The sequence below is a fragment of the Coenobita brevimanus genome, chromosome 92 (genome assembly GCF_032717465.1).
Source record: "Coenobita brevimanus isolate Jiangsu-jjx chromosome 92, ASM3271746v2, whole genome shotgun sequence".
In the NCBI taxonomy this organism is placed as follows: Eukaryota; Metazoa; Arthropoda; class Malacostraca; order Decapoda; family Coenobitidae; genus Coenobita; species Coenobita brevimanus.
This window is the reverse complement of record NC_137045.1, coordinates 13439851-13459738: the sequence shown is the minus strand read 5'-3', so window position 1 is coordinate 13459738 and position 19888 is coordinate 13439851. Positions and strand designations below refer to the sequence as shown.

General features: G+C 39.2%; 1 protein-coding gene across 1 annotated transcript; it reads left to right on the top strand.

Moving 5' to 3' along the window:
- Positions 1–565: 565 nt before the first annotated feature.
- Positions 566–19746, top strand: LOC145412210 (alpha- and gamma-adaptin-binding protein p34-like). The gene is made up of 6 exons (XM_080282137.1): positions 566–713; positions 4983–5173; positions 8098–8224; positions 10370–10534; positions 11992–12177; positions 18866–19746. The coding sequence occupies exons 1-6, from the start codon at positions 647–649 to the stop codon at positions 19072–19074; spliced, it is 945 nt and encodes a 314-aa protein (XP_080138263.1). The 5' UTR covers positions 566–646; the 3' UTR covers positions 19075–19746.
- Positions 19747–19888: the final 142 nt, after the last annotated feature.

Here is a 19888-nt window from a genome sequence, read left to right as displayed (position 1 = left end):
AGGAAAATAATAAAAACAATACAGAAAACAAACTGGAGTAATAAAGTGGACTTTCTACTGCTTAAAGTAAAACCTGGACTACATATACCGAAACTTGTTGGGATACGCTAAAAACGGTAACAGAAATAAGGGTGGGGGGGGGTGAATCAACAAAAACAGACAGAACGTTTACCTTACCTTATTAATACGATAACAATTGGTGTACATCAAACTACCTTTCCAATAAAGATCAACAGAGAAGTTAAGAACACGAGCCAAGTAGAACGCACAAAGAACATTACTGTGCCGAAGTAGGGAGAAGTAAATAGAAAATTGGGAGAATTCATTTACGGCTCAACTAATTTGTTAATGAAGAAAGGCAAAGGTAGTTGACGTGAATTTATTGTGTTTTAGAAGAAAAACAAGAGGAAGAAGAAATGTATGATTGTTAAGTATTTGAGGGGGGCATTAGTGCTGACATGTAAAAGTAGTCAAAATATTACGAAACCCGAGCTTGGTCATCTTGTGTTTACTGTTTGACGTGGAGAGTGTCAGCTGTTGGATCGCCTTCAGAGGAACTACAATAGTAAAGGAAGTTGATTACAAAGCTGATGAGAGAGAAGGCTTGTCATTCTGACACTAATACAACTTCAAGAGAAACCACAGAATGACTGCGAAACCCAGCCTTGTGATTCTGACTACAGAAGGAGTTGATGGCACTGACATAGTGAAAGGTTTGGGAGATCCATTAATATAACGTTAGAGCGTGCTATTTCTTTATACAGTGTTCAGTGAGAATATATTTTTTTGCAACGTGAGTTTTTTTAAGAAGCAACGTTGCGACAATGCAGTAAAAAAAATCTTACTGGTACCGTAAAATTTGGATATGTTAGTAGGAGTTCGACGTTTTTTATTGTTGCAGGTTTGGTTATACCATGTACTTGCACAGTTAACTACAAAGTGGTATTGTATTGGAAAATGACAGACGTTAGGTTCTGTGCAGAGATGTTTCATGGATATGTAATGTGTTAAAGTTCTAAATGACAACCTTTGTCAGAAATAAGATATCTTGAGTTGTCAGATGTGCAGGAGTGTTGTGCATTTGGGGGTTGCAATTGTGCACATATGTCTGATGTAAGGTAATCTCCATGCATCCTCAGTGCTGTTATAGCTGAGTTGTGTAATAGATGCTCATTTGCATTTTGTAGCATTATAAAAGTTCCATAAGGATGACTAAGCTTTGAAGTCTTTTTCTTTTTTTTTTCTTATGGCTCCTCATTTATATGTGATCTGTATTTATTGCCAGTGGGGTATTTATAGTGTCATGAGATTGCTACAGAAAGTTAATGTATGGGTAAATTTGCTGCTTTAGATCTGATTCATTTTGGATATGAAACCTAGATTTTTGTAATGGTTCTTAAGTGGATTCATTCAAATATGATGCTGGGTATTTGTTCCTCTTGCAATTTATGGAACTTGGGCTTGACGTATGACCAGTCTGAACTTCTGCTCAGTCATAAGGATTTGAAGATCAGAGAGAAAGAGGGGGGTCACAATACCCGATAACACAGCTTTATTTTATGGTACTGTAAATCAGGAAATCATTTACATTGCTGGGTGGTAACCTTATAACTGACTAACATGTGTTCCCTACGTAACAACAAGTAGGTTGGCGGAGGGGTTTGTGCCCTTCCCAGAAAACAACTAACAAAAAGTATGAACAAGAAGCCTCGGACCAGGACTGATCAACAGGTGATGACTAAGGACATGATATGGATTGCGACATGGAATGTAAGGGATGCAAATGATGAGGTGAAAGAGAGAGAGAATGTAAGGGATGCAAATGACGAGGTGAAAGAGAGCGATTGTTCAGGTGCTTGAGGGTGCAAAAGTGGATGCATGTGGATTAACTGAAACTAAATGGAGAGGTGAGAGTATGAGGGAATGGGAGTATGGATGAGGTATAGGCCCCCTAGGTGCAGGAGTGGGTGAGAATGAGATGGCAAAAGGAGTGTGTACAGTATTGTGTGCAGGAGATGGAAAGAGAATATAAGAAAGTATGGATCAGTTGGTTCAAGAATTATGTGAGTAAGATTGAAAGTTGGACTACAAATGTGTGTGTGTGTGTGTGTGTGTGTGTGTGTGTGCATGTGTGTGTGTGTGTGTGTGTGTGTGTGTGTGTGTGTGTGTGTGTGTGTGTGTGTGTAGCCTGTGCGCTGATGCAAGATCGTGCTGGCAGAGTGAAAGAAGAGCTCTGGACATACGTGGAAGCATACATAGAAAAGTTTGAGAGGAGTGAGAGAGTGTTTTTGATTGGAGATATGAATGGAAAAGTAGGAAAAAGTGAAGGTGGATGGAACAGTTGGTGAATGGGGTGTGCCTGCAGAAGTGGATGAGAATGGCAGTGCTCTAGAGGACATTTGTGCTGGGAGGGGGCTGGTGATACCCAATATCCTCTTCAGACACAAAATGATCCACAGGTACCTTATATGTGGCAAGTGATGAGAAGGGTGGATGGAGAACTTAATGAATGGAAGGCATTGCTTGATTATATGTTTGTGGATGATAGAATGAGAGGGTGTGTAATGGATGGAAGAGCATACAGACGTTAGGGGAGTGGACTTTCTGATCACCACTTGGTGGTGGTGAAAGGCAAAGTTGAAATGAAGTGGAGGAATAGAAGAAGGGAAGGACAGGAGGAAGTAGTTCTTAGAAGGAGGGTGGAAAGGTTACAAGAGGATGGAAAAAAGGCAGAATATGAGGGAGAAGAGGAGGAGCGATTGGGTTAATATGATTTGAAGCAGATGGGGGAATTGAAAGGTGTGTGCAAGATATTCACAGAAGAGATCTGTGCAGCATGTGAGATGGTGTGTGGGGTGAAAAGATGAAAGGGGGTGCAAGGAACAGCATGGTGGAATGAAGAGGTGAGACAGGCTGTGGCACAAAAGAAGAAAGCATATAGTGAGTGGATGAGAAACAGGCATGTGGTGGAAGTTGAGAGACAGAAGAGAGAGTTATATGTAAAGAGGAAGAGAGGTGAAAAGATCAGTAAGAGAGAGTAAGAAGAGAGTGGATAAGGAATTTGGAAGGAATTTGAATATAAAGAGGAGGGAATGTAAGAAAATGTTCTAGAAAGAAGTAAAGAGAGTTAGACAGGGTGTTAAGGAAGCTAGTCGAGGAGTGAAATATAAAAATGGTAGATTACTAGTGGAAAGGGGAGAAAAAGTGACCAGATGGAGAGAACACTTTAAGGAATTGTTGAACATAGAGAATGAAAGTAATGCGAGTATAAGTGGCTGGGAGAAGGAAGGATGTGAGAAGAGAGGAAGAAATCAGTAGGATGGAAGTTGTGGAAGCAATGAAGAAAATCAAAATGGGGAAAGCCCCAGGAATTGATGAAGTGTGTGGTGAAATGCTGAAGCATGGGGGAGAGATAGTAGTAGAATGGATGTGGAATATGTGCAGATAGGCCTGGGAGGATGGTAAAGTCCTGGAGGATTGGTAGTCAGGTATAATTATTCCCCTGTACAAAGGAAAAGGGGAAAAAGAAGTGTGTGGTAATCATGCGGGCATTTGTCTTCTTAGTGTAATAGGAAAAGTACCGTATATAGTAGGATACCGGTACTTACTGACAGAGTTAGGGAAATAACAGAGGCATTAGTTGGAGAAGAACAGGAAGGTTTTAGGAAGGAAAGAGGTTGTATAGGTCAGATATTTATTCTTAGGGCTTTAGTGGAAAACTTTCTAGAGAAGGGTAAGAAGTTGTATGTTGCCTTCATGGATTTGGAGAAAGCATATGACAGGGTAGATAGACAAGGACTGTGGAAAGTATTAATAATATATATATAAGGAGTTAATGGGAAATTGTTGAATGCCGTGAAGAGTATATATGAAAGTGCTAAGGCTGCAGTGCGTGTGGACAGTGAACTGAGTGAATTTTTCTCTTTGAAGGTTGGATTGAAATAGGGATGTGTCATGTCTCCATGGTTGTTCAGTCTGTATATGGATGGGGTTATAAAAGAGATACAGGGTAGGGCAGTGGATGTTGGAGTGGCCCTAATGAGAGAGGGCAATGTGTGGAAAGTCCCTGTACTGTTGTTTGCAGATGATACTGTGTTGTTAAGTGAAGACGAAGGGGAGCTGCAAGGCATGGTGAATGAGTTTGGGAGAGTGTGTAAGAAACGGACTCTGAAGGTGAATGTAGGGAAGAGTAAAGGTATGGTCTTCAAGAGAAATGAAGTCATTGAATGTACAGTACAGTGAAGTTGGATGAAGAGGAAATGGAAAATGTGAGTGTGTTTAAGTACTTGGGTAGTGTGATGAGTAAGGAGGAAGTTTAGAGGGTGAAGTGCTTGAAAGGGTACAACAAGGAAGAAAGGTTGCTTGTTCTTTGAAAGCAGCGATAAGAAACAGAGAAGTGAGCATGGATTTGAAAAAGTTACTACATGACATTATTGTGATACCAACTGTAACATTTGGAAGTGAAGCTTGGACCTCATTGGAGTGACTCAAGTCAAGAGGAGCATGTGGAGCCACATGGAGAGACAGACTGACAAATGAGGAAGTGAAGGAGCACTGTGGTGTGGATGTGGATGTGATAGGAAGCGTTAGGAGAAACACATTGAGGCGGTTTGGCCATGTGGAGAGGATGGAGAGCGATAGACTGACGAGGAGAGTGTATGTGAGTGAGGTGGATGGGGGGAAAGAGAGGGGGAGGCCAAGGATGAGATGGAGGGATGGAATAGAGAGGTACAGTACCGTATATGAGAGAGTGGGGTGTGAGATGGGAACAGGGCAGTGAAATGGCAGGGGATAGGGCGACATGGAGGCAGTTTGTTTGTTCCCAGTACCACCCCTTATGGGATAGGCGTCTAGGAATAGATAGATGGACTTTATAGGATATACATTATGAGGCTTTGTTATGCCAGTTTACAACAGACTGTGTTTCATATTCTGTACTTTATTCATGACTTCATCTGATATCTCTGTTTTGTATATTTCAGGTATACTGGAAGCCGAAAGTGTACCAGCACCCACAACAGAACCAGGTGGCATTGCATGTTGGGTGTGGGAGGTGGAGAACAAGTACTACACAGCATCAGTGCAAATTGCATTAGTGGAATCTCTTGGGGACAATCGATCATGGGTACAAACCAATGGAGAGGCTCTTTTGATCTACTGTGATACTACCAGGGTAAATATTACGGTAACTGAAAGTATTGTTTGGTATAGGCTATTACGAGTATGCAGTACAGTATATGAGACGTGGTGCACGAGGTATTCCAGATTATATCTTCGTTGTCAGAAATTAAAGTAAGGTTTTTGTATATTTTTTTAAAAGGTTTTGCTCCATCTGGGATTTGTAATATTGGTATAGTACAGTAATATGTTTTTAGTGCATTACGCAAACTGACAAAATACTATCTATCTATAGCCCGACGCCCTAATCCCGCAAAGGGTGGCCGCAGACAAAACGCCTCCAAGTCACTCTGTCACCCACCATTTGACTCCCCTCCCCCCAACTCACCCCCCCCTCCCTCATATACCTCTCAACTCCATCCCTCCACCTCATCCTCGGTCTACCCCTCCCTCTCCCTCCCTCCACCTCACCAACGTACACCCTCTTAGTCAGTCTTTCATTCTCCATTCTCTCCACATGTCCAAACCACCTCAGTGTATTTCTCCTAATCTTTTCAACCACATCCACATCTACCCCACAACGTTCCTTCACTTCTTCATTCGTCAACCTGTCCCTCCACGTCACTCCACATGCTCCTCTCAAGTAACTCATTTCCACTGCTCTCACTCTTGACTTGTTCCCCTCTTGCAAGGTCACACCTCGCTTACATACGTCAGGGTAGGGATCACAATACCATCATGCAGTGACTTCTTAACTTCCATACTCACCTCCCTATTTCTCATCACTGCTTTCAGTGTACCAACAACCTTTCTTCCCTGCTGTACCCTTTCACGTACTTCATCCCCCAAAGTTCCATCCTTACTCATCACACTACCCAAGTACTTGAATGCACTCACATTCTCCATATCCTCACCATCCAACCTCACTGCACACTCTGTGACTTCATTCCTCTCAAACACCATAACTTTACTTTTGTTTACATTAACTTTCAGCTTCCTCCTCCTACACACTGTCCCAAATTCATTCACCAAACCTTGCAACTCCCATTCATCTTCACTCAACAATACTGTATCATCAGCAAACAGCAACACCGGAAGCTTCCAAATCTCACCCTCATTCATTAGGGCCACCCCCACATCCACTGCCCTACCTTGCACCTCCTTTACAACCCCATCCATATATATATTAAACAGCCATGGAGACATCACACACCCCTGTTTCAGTCCCACATTGAGATCAAAGAACTCACTCAGCTCACCATCCACTCGCACCGTAGCCCTAGCTCCCTCGTACATACTCTTCACAGCACTCAACAATTTCCCCTCCACTCCATATATTCTTAATACCTTCCACATACCTTGCCTGTCTATTCTGTCATAAGCTTTCTCCAAGTCCATGAAGGCAGCATACACTTTCCTTCCCTTCTCTAGATACTTCTCCACTAAACATCTTAGAACAAATATCTGATCTACACACCCTTTTCCCTTCCTAAATCCCCCTTGTTCTTCTCCAACTAGCTCCTCTATCATATGCCTAACCCTATCAATGAGTATTCTACCATATATTTTACCAGTCACACTAAGAAGGCAAATACCCCTATGGTTACCACATACTTCTCTCTCCCCTTTTCCTTTGTACAGAGGAACAATTATACCTGATTTCCAGTCCTCTGGAACCCTTCCCTCTTCCCAAGCCAATCTACACAACTTCCATATCCACTCCACAACAATCTCACCCCCATACCTAAGCATTTCACCACACACTCCATCAATTCCTGGAGCCTTTCCCAGCTTAATCTTCTTCATCGCTTCCACTACTTCCGACCTACTGATCTCTTCCTCCCTCCTCTCATCTCTTCTTCTCCCAGCCATTCCCCAACCACTTATACTCACACTGCTCTCACTCTCTACATTCAACAAATCCTCAAAGTGCTCCTTCCATCTCCTCAATTTCTCTCTCTTCTCCACCAACAATCTATTATTCCTATCTTTCACTCCCCTACTATTTCCCCTTTCACACTGCCTTATTTTCTTTACCTCCTTCCAAAACAATTTCTTACTCTCCCTCCATTTCACACTCAGATTCCTCCCAAACTCTTCATCCACTTTCTTCTTACTCTCCTTCACCAGTCTCTAACCTCCCTTCTCCTGCTCACATATACCTCTCTCTTCTCTCTCTCATCTTCTCCCCTACCTCTACTCGCCAACCATTCACCATATGCCTTCTTCTTTTGTTCCACAGCTCATTTCACCTCATCATTCCACCATGCTGTCCCTTGCACACCCTTGCATCTCCTCCTCACTCCACAAACCGCCTCACACGCTGCGCTTATCTCTTCCGTGAATATCTTACATACGTCTTCCACCCCTTCCATCTGCTCTAGCTCATACCTTCCCAATCTTTCTTCCACTATGCTCTTATACTCTGTCCTTTTCTCACTATCTTGCAAATTCTCCACTCTTCTCACAGGAGCTGCTTCCTCCTGTCTTCCCCTTCGTCTCCTCAACCACTTTCTTTGCAGCTCTACCTTGGCCATCACTAAGTGATGGTCCGAGACTCCATTCCCCCACCCTCTCCACACCCTTGCATCCAACACTTGTCTTCTCATTCGCTCATCCACACACACGTAGTCTATCATTAATTATCATTAATTATTATTTATTTAAGTTTACAGGTGAAAGATAAATATGAATATCTAATCTCTTTTGTATATTTTAAAAATCCATAACGAGAGAATCCTGAATATATCTCTACAGAATTGATCATAGTACCATACTGTACTCATATCGGTTCCATCAAGTTTCTTTCCATCAGTGATTTATCATTCATTTCCCATTCCTGATCCTTCTCATTTTAAGTAGGGATTTTTCTCTTGCATTTTTGCATTAAGTGTTTAACTGCATGTAGCTTTATCAAGAAAATCCTGGAAACACAGCACTGTATTGTGGTTACTCTATGAGTGTTCATCCCTATTACAGACTGATGTTTTAAACACATTGAATGAACTGGTGGAGAAGATTGGAGATTTTGAGCCAGAAGTACAGCTGCTAGTCTGTGATAGTTGCTCCTCTGATGACAGTGACAAAAGATTATCAAGATTAACAGGTGGGTTATTGTAATGCAAGATCACTTACAGTAAACCCTCATCATAAAAGTTGACTTTTTTCTTTTTTTAACATTCTTTTTTGTATTAAGTCCACAGTAGATTAATTACTGCACAGAAAAATGACATTTTAATTCCATGGCTACCTTTAAAGCTAATTTGCTAGTTTCCACAAGTTCACATCACCTGTTATATGGAAAGGCTGCTATTATGGAACTGTCAGAACACATCTTTTACTTATAATGATGATTACTCATGTTCGATTTTTGTTACAAGTAGCTAGTGCAGGATACTGGTATGCTTGAGCATAAATATATGCTTGAAATTTCCATGTTGACATTACATGTCATTTTATTAGCCCTATCACATACTTATTTTCATACTGGTAAAGTTGGGACAGTTGAACCAACTAACACCTGAGGTATGTCCCATTATATATGTTATCATATTTCCATTGCTTTATTAATGCACATTAGCATGAAAGAACCCACTCTGCAGACTTTAGTTGTATTTATATTTAAGTTTATTTATTTATTATTATTATTTTTTCAGGGGGGATTCAGAATATTCCTGCTATCTCCATTTTTTTGACTAACACCTGCGATATCCTACACAACCTCCTCGACCTAAAAGGTGTCTCCTAAGCCGAATAAAATCATCGTACATAGCTGCTAGTTTGATGGAACTTTCGATAGCTTAATAATGTGCCGTTAACTATGATAAAATACCTGTACCTTGTACAGTATATTGTAAAGCTGTAGGGGTTAATACTGTACTGTATTGTAAAAAGAGATTATTCCAGTATTTTGCAGTACAATCATAGTTTCCATTTTTAAAGAAAGACATTGAAGAAATAGCACACATCCAGTACTGAAGAAAGAAAGCAACCTGTGAAGGATAACCAGTATTCTAGTCCCAGAACCAGAGCCATTAATATACGAAGATTGACAAAGGACTCTGGATCTTAAAGCATAAGAGAAAAAAGAAGTAAGGTGCAAACATATGTTGGAAACCTTTTACATGGTTAGGCTACTGAATAGAGTGGCAACACTCAGTTTTTTTAACTCAGTGAAAACAGAATTCAGTACAAAAAATTTTTAAGGGCTACATTTAAAGGAAACCTAGTTGAAGTCATAGACAGGTATTAAATATGAACAAATTGCCAATTTATTCAGTCAGATCAGAAGAGTAACTAGCTACATTAAAACATCAGTATATGAATGACTAAAAGAACATGAAGACCATGAAAAACACCAAATTAGGTAAGCTTATGAAATACCTGTACAGGCAAACAGTGAGCACCAAACAAGTACAGGTTAATTTTGCAAATCTTATCTAGTACATTGTATTGCTAACAGTCCCATTCTGTAATTAAGCAAACAAATAATGTGGTTGACGTTACCCCATTCTTAGATGTGAAAAGAAGCTGGGATGATGATAACAGTGAAGGATGACATGAACTCTTCAATACTGTGACATACAGTACAGTATTTCACTTACTTATGCAGCCACTACAGAATTTTTCTATAGTTTAGGAGATATTTGTCAAACTGGAGGGATTAGATATGGCATTAATTAAATCCTTGAATACTAGGACTGAAGAAGATTGTAGGAAGAATTTAAAAAAAAAAAAAAACACATTCTTGGGTTAAAAGAAGTATATAAAAGTGACAATTTGATTCAGTGTTTATGTTGCATTTGGGGGACTTCTGATATCAGACATTCAGTGAATTTATACTTTCATACAGTATGGAATCAAGAGGTTTCTTATACCAGGCAATATATCTGATATTGTACTAAGTTTTAATTCTTAGTGAAATATGCTTAAAAATAAATATCAGTTGTGCTGAGTGAACATCTATTGACATATTGCCCATTAATTGTTGGAGCAGTGCAGTGAGGGAGGAGAGGATGGAGGTTACATACAGGTCAGGTAAATTAGGTAAGGTGAGGTTAGGTTAGGTTAGCTTCAGCAAGTGAGGGCAGGGCAAAGCAAGGAAAAACAAAGAAAGGTTACTCAGAAATTATCAGGTTTTGATAGAGATGGAGGTTAAAACTGAATAAACGGGCTAAAAATACCAGAAAAAACATGAGGCAATACAAATAGCTGACGTTTCTGTGAAAGATTGACCAGATCTTTTTTTCAGCTCAGCAGTGGTGCATCACAAATGGTTGGGAGTTGGTAGAGCTTCATCCTCGTTCCACTGAACCAGAGTATTCAGACGAGGAAGATGATTTTCCTGAAAGCTTTGGTTTCAAGCGCATTCGTCAAGCCCTGCATGCCCACACCTGGTCCAACTTGACAATGAAAGGTTAGTGCACAATTAGTTTTGAGATCAGGTTTACTGGATTTTGCTGTTTTGGTACCTAGGCTTATCTGTTTGTTTAATTCTGGATTTTCTTCATAACCACAGTTAAACTTTACTTCCTCTGGCAAAGCCACAATAGAATCTTAAAATGTTACATCCTTCCTGTAGTTCTTAAAGATTAAGCTTTTCAAAATTATATAGCTAACTCTGTTAGCTGAATAAAATTGGTGGTTGCCAGAATTAAAGTATGTTGTGTTTTACCAGTCACATGATGAAAATATATAAGATTATAAAATTTAGTCTGATATGACTATGCTAGTTAGCTAAACCTTAACTTGAATCTGTCGTTATATTGAACACAGTCACCCAGCCTAGGTTAATCTAACCATTCAGCAAAATTTTGTTTACCATATGGTACATGATTAAGGTGCTCGTCATTTTTCACATGCAGAAAAACAGATATTTTTGCCAGGTCCTTTCAGCATCTTGAAACACTTGAAAAACTCATGAGTAGATCACAAATACATACCAATATAAGTTCCAAATCACAGGGTCATGATCCAGCAGTGTTCACTGGTTCTGAAGCTGTAAGGATTCATGAACCCTACAGTACAGTGAACTATACGTTTTATTCATGAACCCCACAGTGAATTATATTTCAGGCTAAGGAAATATCATTTGAATCAGCTGATATAAGGAGTAAAAATAAAGAACAGTGGAGGATGCATCATGTATGGGTCATCTCACCAGGCACCCTGTTTATTGATTTCCATTGGTGTATGGTATTCCATTATATATTTCTGGATGTTGCTGTATCGAGAAATTGATTTATGATTATGGTGATAGAAACATTAGATGCACATTATTGGGTGACAGATGTGCGATAGCTAGTGATACTTCTTTTAACCCTCTCATGCACGGTTGGTTTGAGTCGTTAGATTGTTTGACATCCTGTAAAGTGCGCCATGACACGAATTGGGAAAAAAAAAAGAAAAAAGAAAATATGACACACATCGGCGGGAATCTTGTGTCCTCCTTTGTTTGACATGATGTGCATCATGGTGCGTTGTAAAGGATGGTATTTAATGACTTGATTGGAGTCCATGTATGAAAGGGTTAAAAACTGAGTGATAACGATGATGATGACCAGAAATATTGTTGGTAGCAGATATTTGATAAATAGAATTAAAAAAAAAAAAAATGTATGCACATTACTGGATAGCTAACAGATATGTACTACTGAGAATTCTTTCATACTGTATTTTACATTAGCATGCAGGGTGCAACTCTTAAAATTTTCATTGCTCATTATCCCACATGATGATGATAATGTTAATTATGAATAAAATTATGAAATGATCAGTGAGGTTAGGCTTTGTTTACCCTATTTTCTCAAATTTAATATTTTAAAGGATTCATATAAAGATTTCATTGATTTCCATGGATGTTTTTTCCCTCAGACAGCCAGGGCAGTAGATTGGGTGCAGTTCTCCAGTCAGTAGCCACAGCCGATGACCAAAGCAATGCCGAAACGGAAGAGGTGTTATATTCCCGACTAGCTGACCTAACAGTGAATGAAGATCAGAGCACATCGGTCACTGACACTGGTATTGCACGGAATGGCATTTGCAACAACCCAGAGTTAGGTTAGTGTTGTTGTAGAATTGTTGTTTTCACTGAGCATGCTTTTTATAGTATTCACACTTTTATACATCCCCTTTCATTGCCCAGAATTCTGTCTCCGTGTTTGTTGTTTTAAGTCGGTGTTACTTAAGTGAAGTCAGGATTTCAGGGACCTGAATGAAGAGTGAATGAGAGTGACCCGTTGATAGCCATGCCATTTATTTTTTATTTATTCATTTTTTTTTAAACCAGCCTCATCCCATCCTTAGGTGGTAAAAAGAAGTCATGATGATGATGATGATGATGATTATGGTAATACTGATGATGATGGTGATGATGATGATTGAATAGGTTGAGGATTCAGGTAGTATTATTAGCTCCTAGGAGTCAGGCATTTTTTATAAAAATCAATCAGGAGCAGGAATTATTCACAAAAAATTTGTGATTTTTCAAAAAAATCTCTCCCATGAAAACTAGTAAACCTATCATAAAAATCTTTATACTTAGCAAAGTACAACTCTCTAGCTTTAAAATGAGTGATGTTCCAATGTCCTTTTTCATTCATTCATCATCTAATCCTGTGTTACCTCATTAGGAGGTAGGAGCCCCGGGCTAGGCAAAGTGACCCTGACATTAACCCCTAACAGGCGGGTGACGGTACGTAACATCCATGTGTGAGGAGGCGGGTGACGTTACATAACGTCCGGCCATTTTCGGTCCTAATTTATCAGGGAAATTGGGTGATAAGGCATCCTTGTCACCTATTGTCCTGCCCTCTACTCTCCCATGCCTAGAAACAAGTAAAACACTGTAGAATATACATACTGTATATAAGTTGCAGTGTTATAATCGTTCAAGTAAAATAGTATATATGTACGTAAGTTTTATTGTTATAAGTGTTCAAGTAAAATAGAAAACACATACATAAGATTTTGAAGACAATGAATAGTGTAAAGAATGCATAAATGATAAATATAGCGTTCAGTGGTGAAGAAAAAGCAAATGACTGAATAGTTTGCTAGCCTCGCCCCAGGCACGCCTGGTGATAAGCTGCTTGCCCACACTCCTCCCTCACTCCTCCCTTCCTCCTCCCACAGCCAGCAGAGACATATTACCACGCATGTAACACTTCTTGCCTTCGTTTTTCATCCATTTTCATCGATTTATGCATGTTTAGGCTTATTCCTTGATACGTTATTTTTCCAAAAATATGCCGCCCCACACGATCATATAATTGATATGTTGCCCGCCCATAAGGGGTTAAGATAAGAGTGACCAGCCTCACTCATCCTTGAGTGGCATTACATGAGCAATAAACCCCAACCACCCTAGATATAAATCTGCACCGGCTCAGTCCGATTGAGCATCTTAATTACCCACTTGACCATCAGTTGCCATAATTTGGTTGTATGGTTGGTGGTAGGTGGGGGCACTTGCCATCTACTCACTCGGTGTGGTGCTGCTCTCAGGTGTCTGCCCTTTCCTCTCCTCCATCCTTCTTTCCTTCCATCCTCTTCTGTCTTTCTTTCCTTCATTCTTTCCTCGTCCTTCTGCCTACGGATGACTTTACACTCCCTCGTGTGTCTTTCTTTCCTTCATTCTTTCCTCTTTCTTCTGCCTGTGGGTGACTCTGCACTGAGTGACAAGCAAAATGGTTTCCCGTACTCCAGGAGGACATTTACTACACTGAGTGGAAACTATCTCTATCTATCTATTGCCAGACGCCTCAATCCCGTTTGGGGTGGCCACAAACAAATCGCCTCCAAGTCGCCCTGTCCCCCGCCATTTCACTCCCCTGCTCCCAACTCACACCCCCCTCTCTCATATACCTCTCCACCCCATCTCTCCATCTCATCCTCGGCCTCCCCCTCCCTCTTCCCCCTCCACCTCACTCACATACACTCTCTTCGTCAGTCTTTGACCCTCCATCCTCTCCACATGGCCAAACCACCTCAGTGTGTTCCTCATAACGCTTCAGTAGGTAATCAAGGTGCTCCAATCGGATTGGGCTTGTGTAGGTTTATATCCAAGGGCTGGTTGGGGTTTATTGCTCACATTATGCCACTCAGGGATGAGTGAGGCTGGTCATTCTCATCTTAAATGTCAGGACCAGCTTCCCTAGCCCCGGGCTCCTACGCTCCTCATGGGGCAACGTAGGATTTGATGATGGATGGATGGATGCATGGTTACCACCTAACATTGTAAATGGTTTCCTGGTGTACAGGAAACCATTTTGCTTGTCACTCAGTGTAGAGTCACCTGTAGACAGAAGGAAGAGGAAAGAATGAAAGAGAAAGACAGAAGAGTTAGGAAGGAAAGGAGAATTATGATTATTTATTGCAGAGCAGCAGCTGAAAACATGAGAGTATCTGAACGTTCTGGAATGGGGACTGACATCCCCATGACACACATTCCAGAAAGGAGACCAACCTTTAGGGGTTAAATGGGAACAGCGCCCTAGCCATGGAAGATGTTGAGGAGTCATCTAGTCAGACTGTTAGGTCAGATCCTAGAACACAATCTGGGCTGCTAGTGATGAAACTTCCACTTATTAATTTGAATGTACAGTAAAACCTTGATATAACGGACTTCAGTAGACCAGATTTTGCTTTTATCAGAATCGAGGAGCTGCCGGACTAAATTCTTATATGTCGGAAAAAGTCCGACAAAACCAGAAGCAGTCTGAACTGCCTGACCACATCAAATATCTTCACCACAATAGGGTAAATAAAAGACATGTCTATCAGTGTGCAGTACATAATTATTATATATATTATACCATTTGATTATTGTAGTGAATGTATAATACAGTACAGTATTGCAGTGGTAGTGAAAACAGTTTAAAAACTGTTGGTGCGATGTGGACTAATGTCTGATATATCGGAAAAAGTCCGGGTCAACAGGGGGAGGTCCTGATGTCGCTTTAATCGGAATTTCACTTTTTTCAAAATGGCTTGGGCCCCTATTAGTCCTTTATAATGAGGTTTTACTCTAATACCTTCCACCAGTATGCCAGTCATAAGGTTGATTCCCACACCTGGCCAGAGCTTCATTTGTTACAACAGTAACACAAGCTGCCTTGCAGCACTTACTGTGAACTTTGCTGGAGAAATTAGTTGTAGTTGAAACAAAAATTAATGTTTTCTTTTTTTATTTGTACTGTATTGTAAAAAGCACAGCTTATACAGAGTTTGTCAAACAGGATTGTATCATGGGTTTCACTTTAAGGTTTGTATAAAGTCCCAAAAGTTTTTCATTCTGCACATCATTTAGTAAGCATGTATTAGTAGCAAAGTCAGTTTTGTAAAGCAGTTATAGCTGTCTGTCAAAGAGTAAGTCAACACTGGTCAACTACTAACATCCCACTCTATCCTCTTTATACAGGCATACTTAAGGCTCTTCATTTTTTTGTACATTATATAATTTTCCGGTTAAAGAAGTTTTTTACTTACTACTGTAGAGACTTAAAATATTTTTAGTCATAATTCAGTACCCTTTTTGGTACATTACTAGAAGACGTATAAGTTTTATAAGAGTTCTTAAATTCTCTTACCTCTTATGATGAAGGATATGTAAGGGCAAGGACTGTGTTTGCACCACCACCAGGGCTCTTGTTTGGCGAGCCACAGCCCGCAAATGCGAGTGTTTTTTCCCTTTGGCAAACAAATTTTACATGCAAGTCGCTTTTTGGCGAGGAGAAAATACATCCACTTCAAAACCCAGTAAACTACAAAATAAGTAAATCTCACTTAAATGAACAAAAATGCACGTTGTGATCGATTATTAAGTCTTTCCTTGTCGCTATTGTGAATGTTTAAAAATAGAACGACGAACATTGCCGAGCATACCCGAACTAAAGCCCGAATGTTCCCGAGATGGTTTATTTACAAACAGAAGCTAAGGCTTGCTCAAGAAAGAAAGTTTGAGTAAGTTTTTTTTTTTTTTTTTTTTTTTTTTTTTTTTTTGAATTTTCCTATCGATATATGTCACAATCATGCACAGTTTGATACAGTCATCAGCAGTCACACAAAGTGGTAATACAATTATATTTGACTGCCTAATGTTGATCATTTCTTATTATGTAATTAATGTAAATGGTGTCAGTGGTGGCAGTGGTGAGTGTTTACATAAACTGTGAACAAACTGATTCCGGGCTGTAGTCTGTTTTTTTTTTTTTTTTTTACATACTGTATTTAGTTTAGGTATAATGCTACGATATTTCATTATTTTATTGATATTTATTTTGTTTTTGTTTTAGTTTTGTATTTTAATTTTGCTGTAGCATAAGAATTCCAAAGTATTTTGTACATATAGTATTAGCAGTGGTCATTATTATTTCGTTCAAGATGAAATGGGGAAGACAGTAGATTTTTTATCCAGTCAGTTTTTTTTATTCTGAGATACTTAGTTTAGGTATAAAATGCTGCGATATTTCATTCCTACAGTATTTAATATAATTTTGTTTTGTTTTAGTTTCTTATTTTAGTTATGCTATTCCATAAGAATTCCAAATTACTTTGTAGTATTAGCCAGTAGTTCATTATTTTGTTCTAGATAAAATGGAGATGTTTTTATTTTCATTGTGCAATAAAAGGAGTTTTGTTATTTAATTATTTCTTCAGGTATTTGCTACATGTTATATACCTTGTGGCCACCATCAGTAATCAACAGTACACAAGCAACAAACCCCATTATTTGATTCTAATCATCACAATGTGTAAAAGAATAAATATATTTATTGTTAGTAAAATATTTCGGCTCGTAGTCAGTTTGGCTACTAACAATTTATTTGGCTCGTAAATCTGAAACCATAGGAGCCAAATGGCTCACAACCATCGGCAGTTAACAAGAGCCCTGACCACCCCAAAAGTCCATGGACTGTACATATCATCTTATATCTTAGACAGTACACATGACATTAGAATGAAGTTCTGTACATCATATTTGTCTATCATGTTACTGTACAGTTTTAAAAAAAAACTAATACAGTTACTAATAACTCCTGTGATGTAAATGACCATTGCGATTACATGAACATACAGTATTTCAGAATATACAGTATGCAATCTGACATTCAGTACTACTGTAACTACACATTAGGATATATAATATTATAGATACTGTAATTGTATGGATGGATGGGTAATAATAATGAAGAGATGATATTGGATTTCTCCTTTCATATGATAAACAGCAATTCAGACTACAATGCTCAGTGAAAGTTTTCACTTATTATGGCAGCAAGGAGATCCGTCATTAGGTGGCCAAGGCTGATGCATGCAGGCATGTTGGAGCCTTTATAAATGAAACAAACGATATGATATGAACTGTAAACCAAAGTAACTGTTGCGAGGAGAAGCAGAGAAGCTGAGACTACTAAAATACTATTTTTAATGCACACCCATTCAACTTTCTAATAGATATTGCTTTTTGAATTCTTACACTTCAGTATTTACTTTGGATATATTTACATGAAAATATAAAATTAATCACTAGTGCATAAATATCACACATAGTGAATGTAATCACAGGAAGACACTCGGCTGCCAAGGAATATCCATCTTTGCTACAGATAAGTTTCATGCCAGTTATTTTTTACCCATCATTGTGTTACATGAGGGTGCCAACCATCCACTAACTTGATGTAGAGCTGCCTTCAGGGGAATTCCTCTGGATGACAAGCCAGTTGTTTCCTGCTTCCCAGGAGACAGCTGGGCAGTAACTAGCTACATAATCAAATAGATGCCTGATGGCAGTGGGTTAAGATGTTCTAAGCAGGTATGGCCCATAAGAGTTTACATCTAAGGAAGGGCTGGCATGTATTGTTTACATACAGTAATAGGATTCAGGGATGAGTGACAGGTCACCCTTACCTTAACTGTCTCTAAGCAGCTTAGCTCAGGTCTCTGTGCCCCTTTTGGAGCAATAAAGAATTGGATGATAGATAAAGATGTTACTCTTGCTATCCCTAGACAAGTTTATTGAGTTTAGGAGCTATTTTTCCTGCTGGAGGGGTGAGATATAGCGTTACTTATTACCTTCGTTATTTGGATGGAGGATGGCAACTGGGTGCAGAAGGTGAGAGGTGTGATGATGGTAATGTGAGAGGCTGCCGGACAAAGACTTGGAATGAGGTCGTAGAGTGTGACCCCAGGGATAAGGGACAGAGGCTGCTAGAGATTAAGCAGTGTGGAAAACTGCCGTTTGGTGACCAAAGCTGACACATGGAAGTGTGTTGGAGGCTTAATAAATGGATGAAACAAAGTTCAGTTGAAAAGTATTGGTGAATTAAGGCTGCACACAGATGTCATCAGTTTAAGAAGTTAACTTTAATAAAATGTGAATTTTTCTATTTTGAAATTTGTCAGTTATGAACTGCTGGTAATAATGGAAGCCATTGCTATCATCATTAACCCCCATCAGCCCATGAATATTCAGTTTAAGTCATGCTGCCTCCAGACAACTGTACTTAGTTTAGGAAAGGCATCTCGTATTGAAGGAATTAATGAAGGCTGTATGTAACCCCTGTTTGTTTGAAAGCTCTCTCCTAACTAAACTCATCTAAAGATAGCAACCATTAAAAAAATAAAAGAATTTAAAAATAATAATTACAGTACTGTAGAGTAAAAGGGTTAATGAGTATAGTTTACACGTTTTGTAAAACCTAACGGAACATGTTATTAATGTACATCGTCTCTATAAAAACAACAGAGGGTGTGCTGGGCTCCTCTGCACTGGGAGGTGAGCTGGGTAGCTTCGACAATCTGTTTTCCAACTTTGAGCACCTGAAGAGGACAGCAGCTGGCCTTCCCCCTGACCAGAGGCGAGACTATGCTGAAAGGGTGGCTGTGGCCTTCTGGCGGGCCATGGGTGGTGATGAGGATGAGGTCACTGGCTTGGATTCAGAAGGGGAGGTCTGAGGGAAAAGTTAATAGCCGGATCAGTATTGTCCACTGCAGAACAGGAGTCAAATTACAAGACACATTCAGGGAATTGTTACTAGCCTTACGTTGGAGAGGACTGTTTGAGAAAGTCAGCAGTCTGAATGTAAAACAGAGAATGTTTTAAAGTTCATGTAAGAGGTTGGTAAGTGGCTGGTATACTCTTGGACAGTAGGCTGAGAAACTTACTGGTACCTAATAGTGGTACCTAAAAGGAACTTTCTCACAGACTGATAAACAAAAGATTGGTGAAAAATAACTTTAAAGAATAATAAAAGTTCAAATCAGAATTTTAATTTTCAGCCCAACAGTTTGTGTGATATCGGATGTTTAAACTCTCTAATTTAAAAGTGTTGTGTATTACTAAATTTTCCTTTTATTAACTTTTAGCTCTGTTAATATTCTATACATGAATGTATAAAATAGTTTCCATCTGTCTCTGTTCTGTGTATATTTAGTAATTTCCTGGTTGTAAGCAAAACTCTACTTCTGCAGGTAGTAGGATTGATCATAAGTTTATATCTTGATTTTTTTTTTTAAGATATTTGTTTACATTAGTATTTCTTTAATGCAATATACTGTATATTGTTACCATGATTGCTGTATTATTTTGATTATATGAAATATATACCATATATAAGATACATTAAGAAATGGGTGCATTATTTAATTTCAGCGTGCAGTTTCCTAACATGGTCCATCTGGTTTAGATACTACATTTCCAAAATGCAAAAATAATAAGATGATTAATGCCTTCACCATGAGTTCTCACCTAAGCTGAAAAATAAAAATG